Source organism: Pezoporus flaviventris, unplaced genomic scaffold (genome assembly GCF_033815535.1).
Source record: "Pezoporus flaviventris isolate CSIRO_AGI_PZ_B2104156 unplaced genomic scaffold, CSIRO_AGI_Pfla_v1 ptg000002l, whole genome shotgun sequence".
In the NCBI taxonomy this organism is placed as follows: Eukaryota; Metazoa; Chordata; class Aves; order Psittaciformes; family Psittacidae; genus Pezoporus; species Pezoporus flaviventris.
In genome coordinates, this window is record NW_026892550.1 from 57,622,990 (window position 1) to 57,647,930 (window position 24,941).

General features: G+C 38.5%; 1 protein-coding gene across 7 annotated transcripts in view; it reads left to right on the plus strand.

The window, feature by feature from the left end:
* LOC133283235 (mitogen-activated protein kinase 10) overlaps positions 1–24,941 on the plus strand; it is a 149,816-nt gene that overhangs the window by 75,657 nt on the left and 49,218 nt on the right. For all 7 annotated transcript variants that reach the window (XM_061479882.1, XM_061479911.1, XM_061479920.1 and 4 more), the window contains one exon: positions 11,296–11,465. In XM_061479882.1, coding sequence (XP_061335866.1) covers positions 11,296–11,465 — 170 coding nt within the window. The remainder of the gene's footprint in view (positions 1–11,295; positions 11,466–24,941) is intronic.

Below are 24,941 nucleotides of genomic sequence, written 5' to 3' on the forward strand. Positions count from 1 at the left end.
TTTATGGCAATGGCTTGTAATACGGGCGGGCTCCAGCAGCAGGGCGGGACGGACGTGGCTGTGGGCTTGTACCTGGCCGTCCGGCTGCTCTTCACCGGCCTGGCCCTCGCCCTACTCTCCATCTTCGTGAGGCTGCGGGGAGCCGAGGGGGAGCGGCCCCGGGAGCCGGCGGCAGCCGAAGCGGCTCAGGAGAGCGGCCCCGGGGACCAAGCGGCGGCGGGAGCGGGGCCCGAGGCCGCGAGGGGACGGCTGCGGGTGGAGGAGGTCGGGGAGGTCGAGGAGCAGAAGGAGGCGGCTGCCGAGCAGAGGGAGAAGGCGGCGGAGGAGCCGAGCCCCGCGGAAGAGCCGAGCCCCGCGGAGGAGCCGAGCCCCGCGGCCGAGCCGAGCCCCGCGACGGCCGAGAGCATTTCCCGGAAGGCGCCCGCCGAGCCCCAGGAGGATGCAGGAGACCACGCAGCATTTCCCAGCAAGGCAGAGGAGGAAGAGCGGGACTCAGGAAAAGAGAAGCTGGCGGTGGGAGAGCCGGCAAGCACAGCAGCTACACCAGCCCCAAGTGACAAGTACAACAGCATCGTTTGAGAGTTCTGAAGGTTCTGAATGGCCTTTGGGTATCCTTGGGACCTGCCTGCTGATTGTGGTGGGGATCACCATGTTGGCACACATACAGAGTGTGTTCTACCCACAACCATTTTGTCTGATCTCAAAAGTTAAGCAGAGTCGGGTTTGGGTCTTGTCTGGGGTTAGACGACGATATAGGGTGACCAAGAGATTTTCCCCAAGGCTGGACAGTCATGAGTGGCAGGGTGTGTGGGACAGTATGGGCAAGTATCTAGTCCACTGGGCCCCTCCAGTGCTTTGGAAGCGTCAGAGATGGAAGGCAGCTGTATGGAGTCCCCAGCAACAAGCTGCAGAAACTGCTGAAGGGGAGAGTGAATTATTTTAAGCCTGGTGGGCCCATGGCACTTCAGGCCATCAGAGCAGAGATGCAACATAGTGATGGACTTATGATCAAGGGGTGGACTTAGCAATGGACACTATTGCCCAGGTTATTCATGAGTGTGAACACTGCACACAGTCTCTCCTGCTCTGGAAGACTCTTACAAGAGATGGAGCCTGGCATCATGGACCAGATGGACGCAGCAGCCTTATAGCTACTGGTCCATGCACTAAGATAAGAGTGATGGCATATTGAAAATGTGGGATCTGAGCATGACGTGAATGGTATGGAAAAATAATGTCCTGGGTTCAGCAGTAGCAGTCATGTTTCTCCTTCTTGGTAGCTGGTGCAGTGCAGTGTTTTGACTTTCGGCCTGGGAACAGAACTGATAGCGATGTTTTGGTTTGGCCAAGGACTTTGTGAGCCTCTTGCTCTGCCAGGGGGGAGGGGAAGCCAGGAGGAAGCAGAGACAGGACACCTGACCCAAACTGACCAAAGAGGTATTCCATACCACAGCACGTCATGCCCAGGATGTAACTGGGAGTTAGCCGGAAGGGCTGGGAGACTGCAGGGTTGGAGGAGGTATGGGTCGGAGCTTGGTCGGGCTTGGGGGGCGAGTTATCGGTCAGCTGGTGCTGAGGTGTTGTATTCTCTTCCCTTGTTATTTCCTTTATCATTATTATCATTGGTGGTAGCAGTAGTGATCTGTGTTATACCTTAGTTACTAAACTGTTCTTATCTCAACCCGTGGGAGTTGCATTCTTTTCGATTCTCCTCTCCATCCCTCTGGGAGTAGGGGAAGGGAAAGAAAGGGGGGAGTGAGTGAACGAGTTACCTGACTGGGTTTAAACTACGACAGTATAATATTAGAAAGTATTCCAGTGATTGTTAGTACTGTGTTAGTACATATTTTTCTCACAATAAATATTTTGTGGTGATTTCTCTCTCATAGCCTAGAAGGCATAGCTTTATCTGCTATGAAAGAAAGTAACATATACCTCATTATAGGCTGTTCCTCTTGCCACAGATCTTATGTCATTGAGTATACTGGTTTCAATAGACGAAATGCTAGTTTAGCAGGAATAGAATCTTAAGAATTTCCAACTTAAGAAAAAAGAAAAGTCTTTCCTGAGAAATACTTAGTAGTATAAGTGGGGTAAATATGCCTTCCTCGTTACATCCCACCTATGAGAAGGCAAGAGTAAATAAGATTCACAGATTCCCTTGGTGTGGATTAAGGTGAGGTAATACTTGAAGTCTGTATGTAAACACCATCTTTAATGGAACAACTTAAAGTTTCAGTGCTCAATAATAGCTAACTATGTCTAAGAATACCGAGTGCTTCATTCATGTTTTCCTTCATTTAGTTTTTCAGTAATTTTTTAAAATTATCCTCAAGATGTGTATAATCTGTCAGAATTTTCAAGTTTTCTAAGCTTTCCTTGTTTTCTAGAAAAATAAAAAAAAATCTTTATTATTAGAATTTGTATGCCGTAGTATTTCCATAGTACTTCAACAATTCATTTTTTAACAGAAAAGCAGGACATGGGATTACTGAGATGAAACGCAATTGACCTGGCCATACATGTTAAGAAAACACTTAATGTGAATCACAAATGTAAATTCACATGGTAATTCTTTGGTATGGTGTCATCACTAGTCTTTAGTGCCCAGTTTAAACAGTTTAATGTCCCATGTAGAGTATATCAGCACTTTTGCATACTGACATACGTGTTGGTGCTGTACTGAGGCCACCAAAAGAAAACCTTAGAATGAAACTTTAGTTTGCATTTTGAGGGTACTTTTATAAAGTTCTACTCAATTTATGCTTTAAAAGAAGAGAAAAAAGAAAAAAAAACAAAAACAGATCTCCAAACAATAATATTTTAAAAGCTTTAATTTCTCTCTAGACATCCTTTTTTTCTTGTATTCTGCTAACTTGCTTCTTTTCCACAGTCAGGTTTACATGTCTTGAGCAAAATGTGTATAGACTTCCTAGATGTAATATTGCATCAGTGATCATTTAAAAATTACATTATTTAAAAAATTTTTCATTTTACATACAGAAAAGACTAGCTTTATTAATTGCATTGCTCTCTATTGATTGCTTGATTCATCTGATCTGATTTTTAAATTTTATGTTACTTTTGAGAAACCACTTTAATTACAACTAATGCCATCAAGGAGAAGTGACCTGTATCTTGGATTTCTAGGACTGCAATGATGCTTCATAGTATCAAGACATGTCTATTTCTAACAAAATTTGTAATTAAATTATTTAGCTCCTTATGGTCTTTCCTTCTAAAAGTGAGAATGTTTTCATAAGCTATTGTCTTCACAGTGAATACTCTAATTATACAATTATATTGATAAATTTATTTATTTGAGTACTTTCTCTGCACTGTTGTTATATGCTTCTTTACCCTTTTTTGTAAAGGAAGCAGTGTTGTGCATTAGAGCATAAAGTTTTGTATTCTTGCTGCCCTGCTTGCATATTAGAAGAACGCTTCTCAAACCAACAAACACCAAGTATTTCAGTGTAATTCCAGTTTCCTGAGAAGTGTAAAACATTTGAAAAATTACATAAAGAGGAGTTAATCCCATATGGGTCTCCTATGCTCTTAACACATTGTGTTTCTATGTTCCCTTCACCATTGTTGATAAATGGAGAGTACTTTTCATTTCTTAGTGTTGTGATGTTTTGGCCAACTTTTAGTGACCCTATTTCTTTTTCCTAATCTTAACTGTATCTTGCTTCTTTCCAAGTTATTGTCTTTTTTTCAAATCTAGTGCCTCAGAACAAACTGATTAATATAAACTGCAGTGTTTCTTCTCATTTCTCCTTCAGTTGGCTGCTCAAATATCTTTCCTCTGTTTTGGACACAATTCCACAATGTGTCAAGCTTTCTGTGTCTGGAGCTGCGCCTGAATGAGATGTTTCCAAACATCTTTACTGTAGCTTTATTGCCTACTCTTAAATCATTCTTTCATGTATTTTTGGCTAAATTTCCATTTAGATCGCTGACTAAGTTTCTGACCACAAAGAAACCTCATTCTTAGGGAATTCTCTCAGTGTTTCTTGATCACTCTTTTCTTCCCTACCTTATTTGATATGATGACCAGGGTTGGATATTACCTATGTGTCAGTGTTGAATTCTTCAGGCATCGGGGGAATAAAGAATCATTTTTGACCTGTTGTGCAGATACTCACCTATTGTTCATCTCTTAGAAGTCTGGCCTAGAATGAAGCAGGCACCTTTGTATGACAGTGATTTCTGAGAAAACGTGATAGCACAGTTACAAATGAACTACAAAAAAATTGTGCCTGTAAGAAAAGCAAGTAAATGTAGTTAAAGCTCAGTCAATATGTGGAGGACAAGTTAAAAATATGTAAGTAGTGTTTAGCATTGAGTTTTGAGTAGATGCAAAAGAAAAGGAAACTGAAGGCAGTCCTGCTGTTTCTTGTGTAATCAGAACTACTTGAGGGCCAATTCTGAAGATGCTGAGATTTTGGTATCTGAGCTAGAAGAGGTTAAACAAGGACAGCTTGTTTAAAAAAACAAACAACAACAGCAAAACACCAACACCCCCCAACCAACCAGTACTTACAAATATTGTACTCCATCTAATGAAGTGGTTTAATATGATATTTTAAAATAGAGTGAGCAAAACAAATATAGTAAAAAGATCCATGATTAATTGATCAAGGTTGAGTTGTTTGCAAGTATCAGTTGCCTACTTGAAAGTCTGACTTCATAAAGGAGGACAGGTTGTATCTGGGGGCTGGGAGAAGACTGCTGGAGAAGGATTAAAAGAAGGAGTATTAACCCATTAAATCACACTCAAAATACATTGAAATCAGGAAGACAGGGTGACAGGTGATGTGGCTGATAAGATAGAACTCTCTAATGCTACACCCAAACACACACACAAGATGAAAAACCCATTTCTTGTAGGAAATTTTATCACTATCTTTGGACTTTTGAGTTCAGGGAGAGCAGGAGTAAGTAACAACTCTGGCTTTATGATAAGAAAAATAGATAATATCTTTGCGATAAATGTTGCATATACAGAACACGCAATGAAATATAATGTAGTAGGCCTTTCAGTGTGAAGATACTTTATGTTTCTCAAGTGGCTGCTTCTATGGACATCCAAATTTACACAGCAAAACCTCTGACCATTAAATCCAAAGCAGAGGGTTCACTAAACATCTGTTCATCCCAGGATTTTGGCATTTGAATCTTCTGAGAAAATTACAGCTGTACAAGTGGAAGGATCGACATTAAATTAATAGCATTGTTGACTTAGCTGATGCACACAGGTGAGCAGGGCTTGCCTCTATGTATACTTTGGATCTAGCAAGAAGACTCAGGATTTTACCATGCTTCAGAATTTCAATTTGTATGATCTCAGCATCTGACTTTTAAGGTCAAACTGTAGCTTTAAGATACAATCCTTTCAGATCCTGAGGGAATTGAAGGAATCTGCCTCCGACACATACTGCTCTCCATACCAGTCTCTTTTTCTGAGGTGGGTTGAGACTTGGGGCCTCTGGGGAGTCATTGTGATTGCTAGCTCAGAAAATCCACTCTTTTGCATCCTGCTCATCTCTGGGTGCTGTGCCAACTGCAAATTAGGAGTCAGCCTTTCAGTTTTCCATCTAATTGTTTTCCTCTCCGGCATTCGCACATGTGAATTCATGTAACTATTTTCAGTGGTCTTGAAAGTGAGGCCCTTACTGACATGGTTAGTAGCAGACTTGGTAGTCCTGGGGTAAAGATTGGAATTGATTATCTTTTTAAACTTGTCGATTCTGATTCTCTGAACTATAACACCCTCAAATGTTGATATGTTCCTGTAGGTATTTCTCTGTGCAGACAGGGATGGATACTAATACTGAGGTAAATTTACCCCTCAGCTGATGCCCACTACATAAACTCTGTGACAGCACTCATTGTCTTGGAAACGCAAAGGAAAGCAATTTAGCTTTAGCTCCCATTAGCATGGCTGGTATTTATAAAAGCTAGGATGCATGAGATACTCGAGCTGGAAGAGATTGTGATATTTTAGGCTCCTCAGTAATAGGAATGGTGTTGAGTTGCAGAGGTCTATCATATAATAAATATAGTTCTATGGGGTAGAAATGGACAAATAAAATAAGATATCAGGAAACGATTCACCTCATAATACAGAAAATAATATAGTTTTGTTTCTATTGTGTTTTTTAACCCTCTTTTGTTCTCTATGCTGTGAAACAGAAAAAGGAAGAGAATCATAGAATCATAGAATCGTTAGGGTTGGAAAGGACCTTAAGATCATTTAGTTCCAACCCCCCTGCAGTGGGCAGGGACACCTTACGCTAAATCATATCACCCAAGGCCTCGTCCAACTTGGTCTTGAACACTGCCAGGGATGGAGCATTCACAACCTCCCTGGTGAGTACAAATTGTAGTTGTGTGTGAGGCAATAAGTTATTTGGGTTTCACCAATTTTTTAAGTAATTGTTCTTTGAAAGCAAAATCTATGTAATCTAAGCATTTAGCAATGGTGAGAGTATTGTTTTCCTTCATCTCAAACACTTGAGTCTTGACAGTTCATTTTCTTTCCTCCTCCCCAACTGCTGGGATAATAAGCAAACATCCTGGCAGATAAGACTGTGCATTTAAGTGACCAAAAGAGTGATCTATGTTTTCAAGTCTGAAAAACTTACTTCTCTTACTCTTAAATTTTTCAGTATGGCAGAAAAAGAATGGCATTAGGTGTGTGTTAGAAGTTTTCAGTTGGATACTGAAAAGAGAAAAAATGATGTGTTGATTCGGAGAAAACTCCAGGAACAAACTTGCCAACAAAGTTTTCAAGCTGACAAGCAGGTATTCTTTATTGCAGCACTGGGAGACATGGGGGATAGCTCCTCCTAACCTGTGTGTCCCTCAATTGCCACACAAGCCGTCCTTTTATAGCCACTGGGCATACATACATATTCATGAGGCTACGTATGGATTACATAATTTTCCAGAAAGTTCCCTGCATGCGTACAGAATTATGGTGGTGGTCTCTGAGGGTCGTTTACTTCTTCCAACAATCTTCATCACTTCTGTCAGCCTTTGAAGCATGCCCAGTAGATGCTCATACCAGTTTAATTGGTTCGTTAGCACCAGGGACATAATAATCCTATCCTCGTACTTACCAGTTAGTTTAACTGCAGCCCATCCTGGACACCTGCGGTTCCCAGATACTCCTTATCCCTGTGTCCTGTTCTTTTAGACTGTTTTTCTTAAGCTATGTCACAACTATAACGATTTATCTTGTGAGAATTCTCAGTATGTTCTCTAGCTGTACTCTATTTTTTTTTCTATGTATCCTGCACCTCAGTAATTTTCCATTGTTACTGTTACAAAGCCATCAAACTTAACATTACTTAAAACTAATTCTAAAGGTTTCTATATTCCATTTTGTGATTTTGTGCCCCCTTGTCTCAGTGTGCATTCTTCTACATGTAAAATAAAAGTTAAGTTCTGTTCAGTGTTGAAGCAATATAATTGCATTGTCCAAATATTTATGGAAACCAAAAAAAAATGATGGCTGTCAAATGCATACTTTGTCTCTGAGGAAAAATCCTTCACATTGCACTGAGGTCTGAGAAACTAAATGTGTTTTGTTCAAAGTGAAAAGGATGAAAAAAATTTACTTTTGTTTTATACCTGCAATGTTTACGATTACTTTGGGGCTCCAGAATTGTAGCTTGACTAAATTCATTGAAAGTTCACCTGAAAATGTATTAATTCACTGAATTTCACTTTTCTATGAGACCTATGCATCTTTACTATGACATCCTAAGAAGTATACCTGATCATTATATATACAGAATATATATATATATACACACACACTCTCCCTTTCCCCAGCTAATTATTAATGAAATGGTAATTCCTAGTGACTCAAGCTGTCAGTATCAATCAAATTTGAAAGAAGTTTTTGGTTTAGATGTGTATACAGAAGGGTGTATTCTGAAAATTCTTAGCCCTCTGTCCCTTTCTGCTGTCAGAATCAAAAGTATTAACTTAAGCTGCCAGTACAATAGTTGTGAGCATTATAAAGTCAAACCTGAATCTGAAATCTTATATGGTGTAGATGGGTGTGGGGAAAGAAGCTATTAACTATGATACCAACACCAAGGCTTCTGGAAGGGGTTTGAGTGAACCTGAGAATGTAACAGATCAAAATGTGGTACATAGGTTTCTTATAAGATCAGCAATAAGGATTGAGGAGACTTTGAGAAGAACCTTTTAATCAGGGTTTGAAAGTAAAACTAACATTGATGTGCTTTATTAAGAGTATTAATTTCCTTGCTAATGGGAAAAGCTCTTTTACCTTAACTGAAAACTTCTAACACACACCTAATGCCATTCTTTTTCTGCCATACTGAAAAATTTAAGAGTAAGAGAAGTAAGTTTTTCAGACTTGAAAACATAGATCACTTTGTTGGGTCACTTAAATGCACAGTCTTATCTGCCAGGATGTTTGCTTAATATCCCAGCAGCTGGGGAGGAGGAAAGAAAATGAACTGTCAAGACTCAAGTGTTTGAGATGAAAGAAAACAATACTCTCACTCTAAACAAAACTGTCTTTTCCTTGTTCCCATTTAACAAGAGGCTGTTCTATAGCAACTTGGAGATGACAGTTCATTATCTGATTTCGTGCCGTCTTTGAGTATCTGATCAAATGTGATTAATCTAGTAACACTGTTAATTTATTGATTTAGGGATTTAAGTTACAGTCATGACAAGAATAGTTATTCATCTCCTGGTTCTTATAAAAATAAGCAGTACTTTGGGCTTAAGCAGTAGGCTTGCTGTGTTTTAATTTTGCTTACTTAGGCTTTGGTAAAAATCATCAAAATATAGAGAGTAGGGGGTTTTGTCAATTTTTAGCAGTGTAGGTTTAAAGGGAGGAGACAAATTAGTAGATGACCTGGAGACTCTTTGGTCCACCCACAGAGCTGAAGTGTTTGTCACTCAGAGGAGGCATTCTACTTGGAGTCAACTTCAATCTAAATCAGCCTGTCTTGAACATTATGAGTAATTCTTGGTGTTGATATTTTCCATCAAACCTCCTTATGGCTTACAGACTTTTAAGTAGACAGTCCTTGAGAAAAATATTAATCTAAAAATAATAATTTTCCATTAAAATTAGAATAGCCTTTACCTTCCCTACCCACAACAGTTAGGAGTGGATGGTCATAGGAATGGTCCGTGTTATGCAGAGGAGAGCTGCTCATCAGGACACGTTGTTCTTCCAGGTATTTGATTGCTATTGCATATATATCCATATAACTGAGGTACTACAGAGTGGTGTTCTGAGCTGTTTCAATTGTTTTCTAAGACATTCCTTAGAACTGCAGTAGTTCAGAAATCCCATTGTAGGCAGCACAGGATTTCTGAGGCTAGCAGTTCACAGGGTCAGCCTAATTTGAAGGCAAGTAATTTTGATGTGCACAGGATTCTGAATGCAGGCTGACGAAGTACCTTTTCCCATGTCACTCCATACCCCGTGAGGAGCTGTTGGGTAGCTCAGGAGTGAGGATGCAAGCAAGTTACGGCAGGCCTGGCTCACCCAAGCCTTAACATGGTCATGCAGCTGTGTTTAAAAAAGTAGCTGTATCTGTACTTCCAGAGGAGCTGGCTATGAGTCAGGCTCACTAAGGAATGCAATTTTTATGCTGACACTTTATATAACATTGGTTTCAGAGTAACGGGTGTTAATTCTGAATATTGTCTGCATTGTTCTGATAATGACATCAGAAAATAACATGCTGCAAATGTGTTTGTCTAGCCAAAGGGAGCTATGATTATTTCCTGTCTCTCAGGAGAGCATTATTAAAATAAAGCCTCTTAGTTCCAGGTCTGGTATGAATAGCTGAGGTAGCCAGATTTGTGCATCTCTCTTCACATAATGGAAGGATTTTTAAGACTAAGGTTTCACAGTACAAATCAGATGCAGTCTTTCTTCAGATGAAAAAATTCAAACCTTCTTCAGATTCCTTTCGTTCTGTATAAGCTTCAATTTAGCACTGTGTCAGCATCCATAAATCTCTCACTTCCTACATGTGTATGTGAGGGGGAAAGCCTTCTCCTACATATGATTAACAAGTTAATATAATGTTTCTAATTGCTCATATGAAATGAGTCTCCATGTTTATGAACTGTTACATTTATTAAGGTGTGTCGAAGTCTCTAAATGAAGTGGTTAGGATTAACCAGGGCTGTCCAGTGATAACAAACAGAAAAAAGAATATTAATAATCCTAAAGCAAACCTAAGAATCCAAGTTCTCAACAAGGTTAGTTCTTTGCTTTTAATGACCAGCTTTGTGGAACACCAGAATGATGTCCTTTTAAATTGAAAAAATAATAGTCTACAAATCAACTTTACATTTTTCCTGCTCCATCAAAATTCAACTTAGTAGTCCGTAGTCACATAACATGGTTGATTATTCAGATTTTTGGGGGAATACAATTTATAATAGAGCAAATAAGAAAATTTAGAATCTCTGTTTATGAGCACTGAAAATAAATGCACAGACAGAGGCAGGTTTGGGGTTTGGTTCTCCTTATAGATGGCATTTGGGAAAGTCTTAACTTCCATAACTCAATTGTCAACTACTTGAGAACAGGTCTGTTGTGATATGTTGAACTTTTGAATCCTGTGCTCAGCATCATGTAGTATAGAATCCTAAATTACAAACACTAAATTCTGATTTTTATCTCAAATTACTGTATACTTTGCTCCATAGTCTTCAGGAAACTGAGCTCAGTGGTAGTCATAAAAGAACTATAATGTAGCAGTCTGTATAGTAATTCTACAATTGAAGTGAGGTTACAGCTCAGGGGAAGGTTTAGAGTTCATGTGAACAGACTTATTTGTTCCATCTGACCAATGACGAAAAGCCTAATTCTCATGTCTCTTGTCCCTTCTACACTGATGTGAGTCTTCTAATTTTAAAGTGAGATATTTACTGTGATACAAATGAGAGCAGAATCAGTATGAATGCGTAAGTCAACAGTCATAAAGCAGAGACCAGTAGCTGAGAGCAACTGTGTCACAAACATGAGCTAGAGAATTCACTAGCTTTCTTTAATCAGTGACTGTTTCTGGCTACTTTCTGGGTGAATGAAGTTTTGATACAATCTTTGAGAGCATTAGAGGGTTCATGACAATGACAATGGGCCTAAACTGACAAGAATTTATGTTGGAAAATTAAGCTGACTGTGTTTTATCAGTATTATGATGTTTTACCATCCTTGGTTTCTGTTTTTTTTCTCCACTCCCTTCTCCCTTCCCTTCTTCTGTAAAACAGGGATTTGGGAAACAAGTGGATGTGTCATATATTGCCAAACATTACAACATGAGCAAAAGCAAAGTTGACAACCAGTTCTACAGCGTGGAAGTAGGTGACTCAACCTTCACGGTTCTCAAACGCTACCAGAACTTGAAACCTATTGGCTCTGGGGCTCAGGGAATAGTTTGGTAAGTATCAGTAGTTTCTCTTATGCTTTTAAAATAGGATTTTCCTTTTGCATTTCTTCACAGTTTGCTAGCCACAGACATTGTCTAAAATTGCAAAAATAAGTCAGGCACAGATATCCTGAGGCAGAAGGAGTCTAGTGGTTTGCTAATAAATTCTCCTGCTGGTGAGAATGGTAGCACTAGGTTTATTTCTTCACGTAGCAAAATATAATTAGCAAGAAAGCAGGAGAAAGATCTTATCACAATTGACGTCTGTGGCACTATTTCCAGAGGTAGAACGAATAATATCCAAAATAATCCCTGTAAGTTTAGTCTTTGTACAGCAGAAGTCACTGAGAGCAATATAGAAACTTGTCACATCCCATAGCATTCTCAAGTATTCAAAATGGAAGCCTTTCAAACTGAGATAACTGCTAATGTTTTCTTTATTTTTTAAAACAGATGTTTCAGTGATGTGAATAAGGCAAACAAAAGACACAAAATCAGTAGCTCTTCTAAATAATATGACTGGTTTATGGAATTTGAAATTTATTATGTTAAAAAGTTGTGATAGCCTATGTGGCTTTTTCCTCTGCATTTTTAGAGATATGTCTTAAATTTCAGTGGATTGTATTTAAAAGTCTCTGTGTGGACATTTGTTACCTGTTTAATTACAGGGCATTAGAGTAACTAACATGATCAGAGTAACTTGATCAGAGAGGAAGTCTAATTCTACCTGTCATCTTTAGCACTGATCTTTTCTGACTTTTGTACAGTATGTGTTACCTTACAGTTGGAGGTAGTGGTAAAGCAACAGATTTCTTTAATCTAGGGGCAAGTGGGCTTCCGTGGATCATTGGCATTGGCACTATAATTGACTATGTAACAGCAATTAGCAACACATTCTTAGGTCTCAGTCTGTCACTTCTAGTGACACAAGTCCAAAAATTGATCTAAATGATCAAGTATTCTATTTCATCTCTTAAAGAGTTAAGAGTTAGTTTAAAAGGGTTAAATGTTAGTTTAAAGGTTTAAGGGTTAAAGGTTATTTTAAAGGTTTAGGGGTTAAAGGTTAGTTTAAAGTTTAAAGGTTAAGAAGGGTTAAAGGTTAGTTTAAAATCAACTTTGGGAAAGAAACATACACTGTGTTGAGTACTATCAATATTCATTTGCACTATTCATTTACTTCCATATATAGTAATATGTTTTTTCTTACTACTTACTATTCTCTATTCATTTTAGAGGAAAACCAGATTTTGCTGAACCTCTGCAACTGAATTGCTGTAATGATCAGTTATGAGCAGCAAATAAACCCAAAAACATAGAAGTTGAGCTAAATAGAATCAGTAAAACCCTGTGAATTTGTCTTTTGTGCTAAGAGCTGGCAGGCAAAAATTAAGAAAATCAAATCAGAAAACAAGTAAGTTCAAGTGAAAGTTAACACAAATCTGAGCTGCATGGAGAGGCCATAAAAGTCCCTTTATGGTTTGATGATACGCATATATATTACATGATAAATGGGGTAGATAATGAGCGTTTTTGCTTATGTATTATATTGTAATCTATTTGTCATGAGGCATAATTTACCAGAAATACATTAACAAACTATAAGCAAAGCATAAAGAATTGATGCTGAAGTGAAAAAAAAAAAAAAGAAGGTGAGATAAATATATGTATTTTAGCTAAAGGAAAACAATACATGAGGAAAAAATATTTAGTTACGTAAGTTTATGTTCAGTAATAGTAACCATTATATAGTAATAAGTTTACTACATAAGCTTAAATAGTGTAAGTTTCTATATTTAGAAACTATAGGTATTTTGATGGATATAAGTTTACACCTGGAAAAAGCAGATTAAGTGAAAAAATATTCTGAAAAACTGCTTATTTATGGAATGCTGCTGGCTCTGTTGCGGAAGTATTTTACCTGGCTCATATTGTTCTTTTGCAAAAGGTAGCCATAAAAAGTGCCTCTATGAAAACAGTGGAAAAAACCTAGATAGTGGTTTCTTTTAGATCCAATGGCTCTGTCACACTTACTGAGCTGTTAATTGAAAAGCTTAACAGATCTGGGATGCAATTCTGTCTCAGTAACAGAATTAGCAGAAGTGTAGGAGCTGAATGGGTGATTTCTGTTTCCTCTACCAAATGCAGACACAGGTAGGATAGCCCAGAGACGTTTAGGTTCAGACTTCTCATAGCATGCACTATTTCTGGATTTTCCTTCCAGATGATTGTAGGTAAAAGGACACTACCTGTTTTCTGGGTGGGGTGATGGGCTACCCAGCTACTGGAGACAGCCTTAATGCATAGTAACATGGTTTTATGGAGTAATAAAGGTAGAGTATTATTCATAAATGCTAACTACCCTTTCAGGCCTGAGCTGCCACCAGCAGTTGCAGCCTGCTTCTTGACTAGTCTAGATATTTGTAGCTTGTTAAGTGGAGTCCATGCTGTCATCCCCACACTAGAAGAGCTGAGCTGTTGATGACTTTTCTGCTTTGCCTAGTACTTGGCCACACAACTGTGTTTTCCACATCTTAAGAAAAAAGGACCTACTTAATTATAGATTTTTTAATGGTTTAGCATCAGATCTCTCAGTACCTATCAGGTGCAAGATATTCCATGTCAAGGACTGCCTCAGCACTAGCTTCAGTACCAAACTCCATTTGCTAGCAGCAGCCTCCCTCTTAACTTGGATGTGGGATCGTACATGCCCAATGTACTGGCTGCCTTAGCACCTTACCAGATATACTTGGGCAGGCAAACTGTCCACAGTCCAAGAGGTAATTGTAGATGCAGGGGAAGAGGGAGAAAAGACATGATGTTTAGATGAGGGTGGAGGGAGAGGAATTTTCATGTTCCATAAAATCAACAGAAATATGCTGCTGTTGGAGTGGGTGTTTGTGTTTTAAATGAATGCTTTTTACGTGGAAGCAACATAGCTAATCTGTAGTTTTTCTGCAGTTTTTATATTACCTGTGATATTTTTGATACTGCCTGAAATGTCTAGAAAAATTGTCTTCTACAGGAATATTTCAAAAGCAGTTTGAAGAGGCTATGATAGTTCCTGAATTTGTGATGGAAGCAAGGGTGAAGTCCAGCTTTCTATGGCAGGTAGAGAAGACATAACTTACAAGCTTAAGGATGCAAGAAATTAAAATCTTAGAAGCAGCTTATGAAGACATTTGTCCTGTTTTATGACCACATTGGTGCCTATACCTCTGTGCATTATCAGGAGAAAGTGTTAGCTTTAAAGACAAAGTCATCTGGGTGAGTATCAAGTAGATGAGTCTGATGATGTCTTCTAGCTGAAATCCAGAATGTTTATCTTGCTCTTTTCTGAAGAGTGAAGACAGGCTTTCACGCTATATGATGTTGGGATATGGTCTAATGGCATTTCAGCTGGACCAGGGGTGTGTTAGCTGGGAAGTGCTTTATGCTGTCTAGTTTATGAAAGAAGTTTTTGTGTCTTGGAGCAATGTTAGAGGCAGGCGGAGTATGGGAGCAGGAATGATGGTTTGAGGATAGTTTTGAAGAGTCATGGTAGCTTTTCAGTGAATGCATTATAAATTAGAAAGACATCCCATCTGCAAATATAGTGGATATTATAAATATATTCTTGAAGTAGTGAATTGGACAAATTACTGTGCCTTTTTTTTTTCCCCTTGGAATTAATGATTTGGTATCTTTGAGCCTGACTGTGAAGGAGATTGAAGTCTGTTTGTGATCCCTGTAACAGGTAGAGTCAACGAGTCAACCGACAGCTTGCTGTGTTACCTAAAATTGCTGTAGGTTCTGATTCAATTTGTAATTTGGTGTTTTAATTGTAATTTGGTGGTTGAATCTTAGGGAGTGCAGAATTCTTTCAAGTCAGTGTGTTGTGATGGTGGTGCTTGTTGCGTCCTGTATTACTGCTGATTCTTTCCCCAAAGTAATCCCAGAACCATAGAATCATTTAGGTTGGAAAAGACCCTTAAGATCATTGATTTTAACCACTAGCCCAGCACTGCCAAGTCCACCACTGAGCCATGTGCCTAAGTGCCACAGCTACATGTTTTTTAAAAACCTTCAGGGATGGTGACTCAACCACTTCCTGTAATGTTCAAATGTCAGAGGAGGAATGTAACAGATATTTTCCATTACAAGATGTCCATTATGAAAGATTTGGGGTCTTTTTTTGCTGTTCTCCTTGGCACTATTATAGGGAAGTGTGCTGTTGTGTCCTAATATTGGTTATAGAAGATTTGTTAAGTTGGGGTTGGCTAAAATTTCATCTGTTCTCTGAATATCCATGTGTTATATGTGCTAAGACAATTATTATAGGGAAACATCTTCCATTCCCTTGATCTCTGGTGGGCGTCTGTGAATATATGAATATAGTCAACCAATAGAACCACTTTAAAATACATTTTAATTTAATGTAACTACCTTCTGTGAGGAATGTGCCTGTAAATAATGAAGAGGATCAGATATTTGAGTTTGCAAAAACATTTGAGCTCTTTTGTATGATGGTTATCTTTCTGTTCTGGTTTTGTGTAACACAGCTGATTCCTAGTCTGAGTATACAGTTCTACAGTGATATTGCAATGGGAATAATGGTAAAAGCCATAGAAAAGAGGAAGCTGATACTTCTGAGCATAATCAAGTCTGAGCCCACACTGATCAAAGAAGAGTAGTAGTCTATGCGTTTGCTATGGTGCAATGGAAAAAGCGCAGAGAATAGTGGACATCTCAGTGTTTTTCAGTTAATGCACAATTTATTTGTATTGTTTTTCTGGACACTGGTGTATTAAAGTTCTTGAGAGATCAAAATATTTCTCCTGTGTGACCCTGCTATCTCAGTGATATTGTTTTGATTTCTTTGTGCCACTGAATTGACATACTGTGTTCCCTGATAGAGGTCAACATTTCTGCTTTTATAAACTGGCACAGTTCCATTGAAGTTCAGAGGTCTTCTTACCATGGGACAGATTAGTGATTTTCCTTAGAGGAGGAGAAGACATGTTGTTTTGAGGAAAAATTAAGTGAACCTCATACCCAGATGTGACTACAATTTCAGCTGCCCTGAAGGGAGCAGAAGCATTAATTTTGTCAGCCCCAGTCTCTCCTGTGAATCAGTACTTGAGCATATGTCACGAGCTCAGTTACTCGTATTGCAGCTACACAGTCACATCTTGCAGACTTTTTGTGCTTAACATTCTGTTGACTGGTGCAGATTTATCCTATTCTGTTAAAGATTCTCCACATTGTATCCATTAGTTCAGCTTGTGTTCTCTCATGCTGGTGTCTGTTTCGCTGATGTGCTTTGACACTCCACTCCTGAGGAGGTTTTTGAAGACATCCTTTAGAGAGTTTTTCAAGCATTGTGTGTGAGGGTAATGTAGAGAATAGCTGTCAGTTTGTACTGTGAAATGTTACTGTACTGTTGGTGAAGTAAGCATGTCAGTTTAAGCAAATTCTCTCATGTTACCCAGGGCTAATACCATCTCATACAATGCAACACCTGATGAGTTGGTTTGCTTTTTTTCTGCTGAGAACAAGCGGTTTAAACTACTGCCAGATTTTCTTTTCACTTGAGGCTCTGAAATGTTGAAATACTGTAAAGTCCCAGCAAGCCTCAAGCCTCGCTTATTCCTTTGTACATTGCAGGATTTGTCTCCAACTACCAATTTGCATTCACATTGTAGTTTTCTTTGGATTTTCTACTCTGCTGTTGATCTAAATGCCAAAAATTTCACTGCATGCATTCAGTTGCCAATTAATCGCTGTCTGATGTACATTTGGAACAGCGTATTCTGGGGGTTTTGTATTATGATACATTTATTCTTCAGATAGCAGTTTTTTTCAGCTGGATCAGTACAGCTCTTAGGCATAGAGAGGTTTGTTCAGAGCCATAACTGGATGATGATCCTGCTAGAGCCAGTAAAAATTGATCAGCTCTTTCTTTGCAAATTTTGTGGCTCAGGAGTGTTACTGATGTTTGTGTAACTTAAATTCTTTCTGTATTAGCTGATTAAAAACCTAATTTAATTCACACTTTTTGCTATCAGGCAGTAACATTTTGTAACTCCTTTTAGATGTGTCAGGTTCCATACACTCCTACCCCGTCTAAAGCTTCCTTTTTGTCACTGCTAGATCTCCCTTTTCTCAAATGTGAGTTCTGTCTTACTCCTACGCTATGGCACACTGGGCAGATATTTTTCAACACTCTGTTGCTTCTCCTGTTGTGTCAGATTGTCTGCCTGGAGTTCAGTCGCAGACAAATTTAAGTTCAAGGAGGAAATTAGGATTATAATTAACTACTGTCAGTGCATTGCAGCCATTCCTTACCTGAGTTCAGACTTATCCTTTTATTCATTCACTTGAAGGCCTGTCACCACTGAAAGGAGGACTGTTGCATTGTCATCTCTGATTACCATGTGTCTAACATGACAGTAATTCCACTAAATACCTCTGTTCCCTCTTAGGGACAAGGGCTTTACACTGTGGTAGGAGAATAGCTGTGACCCTATGGAATCAGAGAGGTAGGACTATGACAGAACATCCAAATAAAAAGGCAGGTATCAAAACAAAGCAGTACTGGAACCAGAAATAGAAAAAAGAAAGAGCCGGTCTGAAGGAAACGCAGCTCAGTCAATTCAATTTTCTTTGTTAGCACATATTATTGATGTTAATGTGGTCTACGGCTCTTCACAGTGCTTTACAGAAAGCAAAAAGCTGTAACTTTTCCCAGAGCCTGCTATCCTTCTACAATAAAGGTCACAACAAAAACAGCAACAGACAGAAAAAAATATAGCAAGTTGTGCGAAATAGAAAATATGAAACAAGAGATTATGCGTAAAGGCTAGGTGAAGTTTGTGCGAGACATGTCTGGCATGGCACAAGTGAGAAAACTCATCAGAACGGGCAAGAGTTGATAATAAACAGAGAGACAGGAAGGAAGGCAGAAAAGAAGAAGACCCAAAGACAGGACTCAAAGCAAGTGACAGACAGGATCTTTTTTTTTTTTTTTTTTTTTTTTGATTGATTAGTTTTGTGTGTTTGTTTTGGGTTGGGTTTTTTTGCTTTGATTTTTCTCTCGATTCATTGTTTTACACTTTTCCATCCCAAACTGGTTGGTGCCCATTTACAAACTGGAAATATATTTTGTGGCTCCGGGGTTGCTAATTCACCATGAGCCACAGAAGGGGGCAGAGTTTCTGATTCAAACAAAATTCTGGTTTTAAAACTGTGTCAGAACATCTACGTCTTGAAATCTGTGCTGGTAACAGGCCAACTCAAAAAAAACTAAGTAATTTCTAATTTTGTTCCCGTTGAACTGAGGCATTTTGGCTTGTTATATAGCAGGTAAAACATTTTGTATCCTTACAAACCATCAGGTTTGCCTGCTAGCATCTTATCTGTGTCAGAGGTGTCCTCCATATGAGAGACTGTAGATACAGAAGTATCCCAGTTGGATGAGAGTGCTGAAAGAGTTGTAGCAACTTGGATTGGTTGAGTTCATGTCAGCATAGGGGCAGGTTGTGAACTAGCCCTTTGCCTGGGAAGGTAAAGACGACATGCAGTAGCACTGGCTTTCTTCCTTCCCAGAACAGCACCAAGTGACATTTTGGCATCTCACATTCTCTGTTTCTGTCTGCTTAGAATAGTGTTGCAGAGATTGCAGGGTTAGTTTCAGGAAACTAGAATTTGATTAGGCTTTTAGGGTTACATTTTTGTGTTGACTTTTTTTTTTCCTTCCATGATTATCACATTGCAGATGATGACTTGCTGACAATACATTTTCAGTGCTTGGTTGAATTCTGATTTTTAATCAGTTAAGAAATGTTGCAAAAAAGGTTGTGAAATAACCTTTCTTTTTCTCCAAACTGGCAGCTTTTGCTCTGTTTGTCATGAAAGCCAGCAAGTCTTTTAAGTTATAACCATGAGGTGGGTATAGAAGATAGTAGCTGTTTTCTACTTCAGTTTGTAGATCCAAAAATAGCAGGCTTATCATGTGACTGACAGTTTGAATGTGCTAGGTACTGAACTTCTGCCCAGTGCACAGACTCTGTTTCAGTGTCAGTATTTCCCTAGTCTTGTAAATTGCTGTTAAATGAGAAAACTGGACTTTTTCTGGCTTTGCTGCTTAACAGAACTTGAAAACTGTCCAAAGTTTATATACCCTGCTGACAGCCCAAAGCACGGAATATGAGATCCCTTTGCCAGGTGCTGGGCAAACTTTTACTTAGTATGGTTTAACTACAACTCACACTTTAACTTCCTTTGCCCAGTTATTTTCTGCTACTGGATATTGACAGGCACCTCCAGCTCTGATCCATTTTTCTGATTTTTACCTTGCCCTGGCTTCGGTAAATCCTTGAGCATATAAAGAGTTAGTAACATGACATGCTTTGGAAACCATTGTCATCTTTTACATGTCACACACATAAGGGAAAGCATTTTGGCCTCAAGTCCTTTTCAAGCAGATTGGAAAAAAAAAACCCAACCTTGGCTTCTTTCACTGACCAGGCTGAATTTCCTAGGCTAGCAGCTGCCAAAAGTTATTGTCAGCTAGCAAGACATATAGTGAGATATTGACATAAGAAGTGCAGAATCAGAAAGTACTGTTTTTACATTTCTGTTCGGAAAAGGATTCTACAACCAAGTCCCTTTCAGTGCTAAGAAGTTAGCAGAGTATATACAGATGAGTGGTATGTAAACATACTTAATATTCAGCATCCTCATTAATATTTTAGTCTCCGGGCAAACTAAAATGGCACCCATTATGAGAGGCATGGCAGGCGATGTGTGAGAAGTATAGCTGTTGCTAGATTGCCTTTCCTACTGTATCCCTGTACCATCTTTGTGAGAATGCCTACAGGAAAATAGTTTATCTTGCATCAGTGTACAGAACTGATTGCTGGATTACAAAATGGTTCTTGTTAGGGCATCACCAGCTCAAGTAATCAGAAAGATAACTAAATTGAGTGGATGAGAGAGTCACAGAGGTATTTTTGTACAACTTAAGCCAGAAGGGCAAAACCTTGAGCATTGTAATTGTCAGCTCAGTAAAAAGATCTGTGCAAGGAGTGGAGCTTCTCTGAACACAGCCTTGTGGTTTGTGGTGGTGACGGAGCTGGAAAGGACAGTCACCTTTAAGTCACTATGAGAGCTTTTGATGGAAAAACACTTTGTTAACATGAACAGTTTGATACTTTCATATGTGTAGTTGTTTTAAAAGAAGGTATCAGCAGAGCAGGTCTACCCTAGTAACCGAATAGCCTAGGAGAATTTTTCAGCAAGTAACAGAGGGCAAATTTTTACTACAGACCCTCCTTTTCTTAATAGATTCCAGCCTGTGATTCCTTTTTCCCATCAATTTTCAAAGCGTGTAGCTTCTTTTGCCACTTAGTGAATAATTCTGTTCCTTTACAATTTTAATCAGTAGTATAATTGGCAAAATTATAATACAGCACATTTGGAGCCACCAGTGACAGATGTTGAGTGAGCTTTTATCATAGATATGTTTACTAAAAATAAGCATTTCAGCCTTTTTTTTTCTGTGCAACTTCTTTTACATTGTCTTATGTATAATGGCTTGATCATCTTCCTTCAGACCACACTTCTGAAAGTTTGGTGGATACGAGCTGTCTCGGCATGACTGAATTGTAAAATATATTTCACAGCAAAATTATCAAACCTAGTTGCCCTTGGAAATACAAATTCATTGTGCTTCCCAGTTTATCTTTGCTGGAAAGGGCTGCTTGGCTTTGACATTTCAGGCAATGATTATAGTACTTTAAAAAGAATGAGTCTACACCTGTCATGGATATGGAATATCCATACTTTAGTGGTGACAGTAAATGGACTGGATGAGTTGTGGGCTTGAACTTTGTGTTTGCTTTCTTAGGAATAAGCATGAATGCATTTTGATGTCTCATTTAAACTGCACTGAGGTGACAGCTTAGTTCAACCTCTCTTTTGCCTTTGCTGCAAGGTCATCTTAGCATGTGAAGGGGCTCCAAAGGGCATCAGCTGGAGCATCTTGCCAGCAAGGTATCTGCTGTGACAGGATGCCTGTGTATGACTCTTGCTGCACTTCAGCAAGTGCAGTTTTTGCTAACCCATGTAGTGCAGGAAGGAACATTTTGAGCTCAATCAGTAATCTCTGCTGTGGTAGGAAGCTCATGGAAGGTCTTGTGGGCTGATTTATTTATGCTGTGAAACATCCATGGTGATAGGAAAAAAATAAATGATGACTTTGGTGCAGCCTGGAGGCAGCTTGATTGTATTTCCTAATCCAGCTGTTACCAGCTGATTGCAAGAAGCTGTGAGCTGATGGAAACTCACAACAAATAGCTGGAACCATATACAGTAACAGAAAAGGTGCAGCAGTCATCCATTATGAAACTGTATTGGTCTCCTTAAGCATCAGCTCTGAATGCTGCCTCAGAGGCCACTGAATTTCTCTGACTGTGGGGGAGAAATAGACCTGATCTGGAATGCAGAGTAGCCATTCCTGACAACAGGTCTGCAACTCATCATTAGGATCATATTGGTTATGTTCTGGGTTTTCAGCACACAGACTTGTTTCCAAATGTAATAAGGACCTTGAAAGGCTCTTGTCCATCACAGTGGTCTTTTATTGTACTGCTTCAGGGGAAGTGTTTCTTCATGTTGGTGTGTGTAAGGAATTCTTCCTGTTTTCATCAGAAACATTCACTATTTTAAATGATACTTTCTGAAGGGAAGTTTTCACTCTAAAAATAATAATTTATTTATTCTTTTTTAACATGATTGCTGAAGAGAGGAATATGCACTGGTTGTGAATAGATACATATCACAATCTGCCTTTAGAAACTCAGAAGTTATATGTTGTGTATATATACATTTCAATATATATCTGTGTATGTATATAGAATGTATTCTGATCCATGTATCAGTGGTGATTGTTAGAAGAGGTATCATCAGCATCCTTGTTAAACATGATTTTCAAGGTTACCAATTTTCTCTCCTGATGGACGTCTCAGCACTAAATAGAATAGGCATTTCAAATACATAGATCAATGCTCTGTTTAACAAGATCAGCTTCAGCTTTCTTCCATTTTGCTGTGCTGGGATGAAGGGACTAAGGCAAAATGCTAATGTCAGTGGCAAAACTGCAGTACCTAGAAGGATCAGGTAATGCAGATATAAATAACAGTGATTTGTAATAATCAGCATAGCAGCTGAAGTATTTCTGGAGAAAGGCAAAAGATGACCAAATTTTGCTCCTGTAGAAAGTCGATATTATATTAAGTAGCTTTTCAGATAAATTAAAATACTATATATGTTGCAATGTATAAGTGTAATGATAGGTAAGATGAACATTTACCAACCCTTGGATTTCTACAACATTCAGTGAAGAGGCTTTCTTAATATAGAAAGCTGTTTGCTGAGTTTGCTGAAAGTCTCCGTTTCACAGCATGCCCCAGGAGTCTAGGAGCTTCCTTTCCTGTTTTGGGTTTCCATTCTGTCATCTGAGGGCTAATAATAGTACTTTAATGAAGTAGTGGCTTGAGAAAGGATAACCATCTTGAAAAGGATATGTGTGCACTATCTGAAGAATCTTGAAACTAAAGACTGTCAAAAATTGTCATTTGTTATACTAGGAACCCCTAGCTAAAAGTTTATCTAAAAAATAAGTGTGTTCTGTGGTTTTGTCAGTCTGTTCTGGCACAGAATATAATGGAGTAGATAAATGCCAAGTTTCATTGTTGATTAAAAGAATTATTCCCGTACGGGAAAAATAGTTTTAAGTATTTACTTGGTAAGTGCATGTTGAAATAGAAACTTGGACGTGAAACTAGAATGCTTTTCTTCCTTTCTGAAATAGGCATAAAAATGAATGTCTGGTCTTTCAAGTGTATGATAACAGAGCATTGCTCATTGATCATTACGGTCTGAACTCTCACACAGTATTAGTGGTAAATGATGATCTCAGTTAGTGTAAATCTCACTAGAATGAGTTTCATTTATTTCCTTTCTTTTTTCCCTGCTGAAGTCAGCAGTGTCTTGTTAAATAGCTGTAATTACATAGATCTCTTTGAAGGCATGAATTTATATTCACATCTGGCTAAAATTTTTTATCTCTGCTAAGTAGGTTTGTTTCAAATTATTTACAGTTTAAAAAGGCATTTTAAATACTAACATTTACCTTGCCAAACTAGCCATAAACGGAACTTATAGGGAAAGAGTTTATTTACTGCTTTTTCTGTCTGTTCAGCTGCCAGAGATAAGGTTGTAAACTTGGGGGATTTTTCTGAGCTCATGCTGCAGTAGGGCTATAATTTTATTACAAGACTAGCATTGTAGTCTTTGTTATAAAAATAGGGCAACTGTATAAATGAAAAAAACAAATTCAGTTGAGCAAGAGGTGTTACGAGTTTCCAGGGAAAGACAAACAGGCTTTTAGATGCAAGTCCAATCTCTTGTTGCAGATCTTGACACTGACTTTCACACTCGGCCTTTTCACAGCAGTTCACAGACACTCATTACTCTCTCTCTCTTATTCCTGCTCCCTTGAGTCACCTGTTTATACAGCCACTCTTCTGCCAGTGACTGAAGTTTGTCTTAAGAAGGCTTATCATCAATACTAACCTTGGTGTTCCAAGGTAAGGATTTTGTGTAGCAAGCAGCAGAGAGAGGACCTACATGTGGTATCTGTAATTTCATTGTAGTAAAATGCATAGTTGGCTGTCTGTAAACAAAAGCTTCTCTCTGGTGAATAGAAAAAAAATCAGTGCTATTAATTTACACAGAGCAATCAATATATGTATTGACTTCTTGAAGTAGTTGGACACCTTCCATTTGATAGGAAACAGTAATAGAAGAGCAGTCAAGATCCTTGTATCTCAAAGTAAATATCCCTGTACAAATGATTACTTTAACTGTTTTGTTTTCCTCCATGCTATGTAAAGGGCTGGGAATGGATCACAAAATCCAAAGGCTTTAGAAGCCTTTGGTTTTCCCATTTGAGACTGGGGCTTTTTTATCTCTTTCTTTGGTGGAGATCAGAAACTGGAGAAAATAGTTTGGTTGCTCAGATAAACTTTCAGTGTTACTCTTTTCTAACTCCTAGTCAGCAATTTTATGATGTAACTAATGAGATTTAAATTAAAGAGAAAAGATTATTAAAATGATTCAAAGTACTCTTACATAGCTGAGTCTCATGTAAGCTTTTCTTCTTAAATGAAGTTGTCATTAGCTGAGAGATTTGTCTGCTGAAGTATATTTACAGTACATATCTATGACTGATAGAGTCAAAACATTTAACTGTTGAAAGATCATAGGTTTTAAATCTTTCAGCTTTGTTTTTTTGTTTGTTTAGTACTTTCTTAATGTTATTAAGGGGTATTTTAGTTGTGGCTTGTTGTGGATGAACTAAATGAGAATGAGAGAATTCTGACAGTTGCTATAGGAGTTTTTGCTTTCTATGTGCTATTAGGCTATAAATCACACACCTTCTTCCTC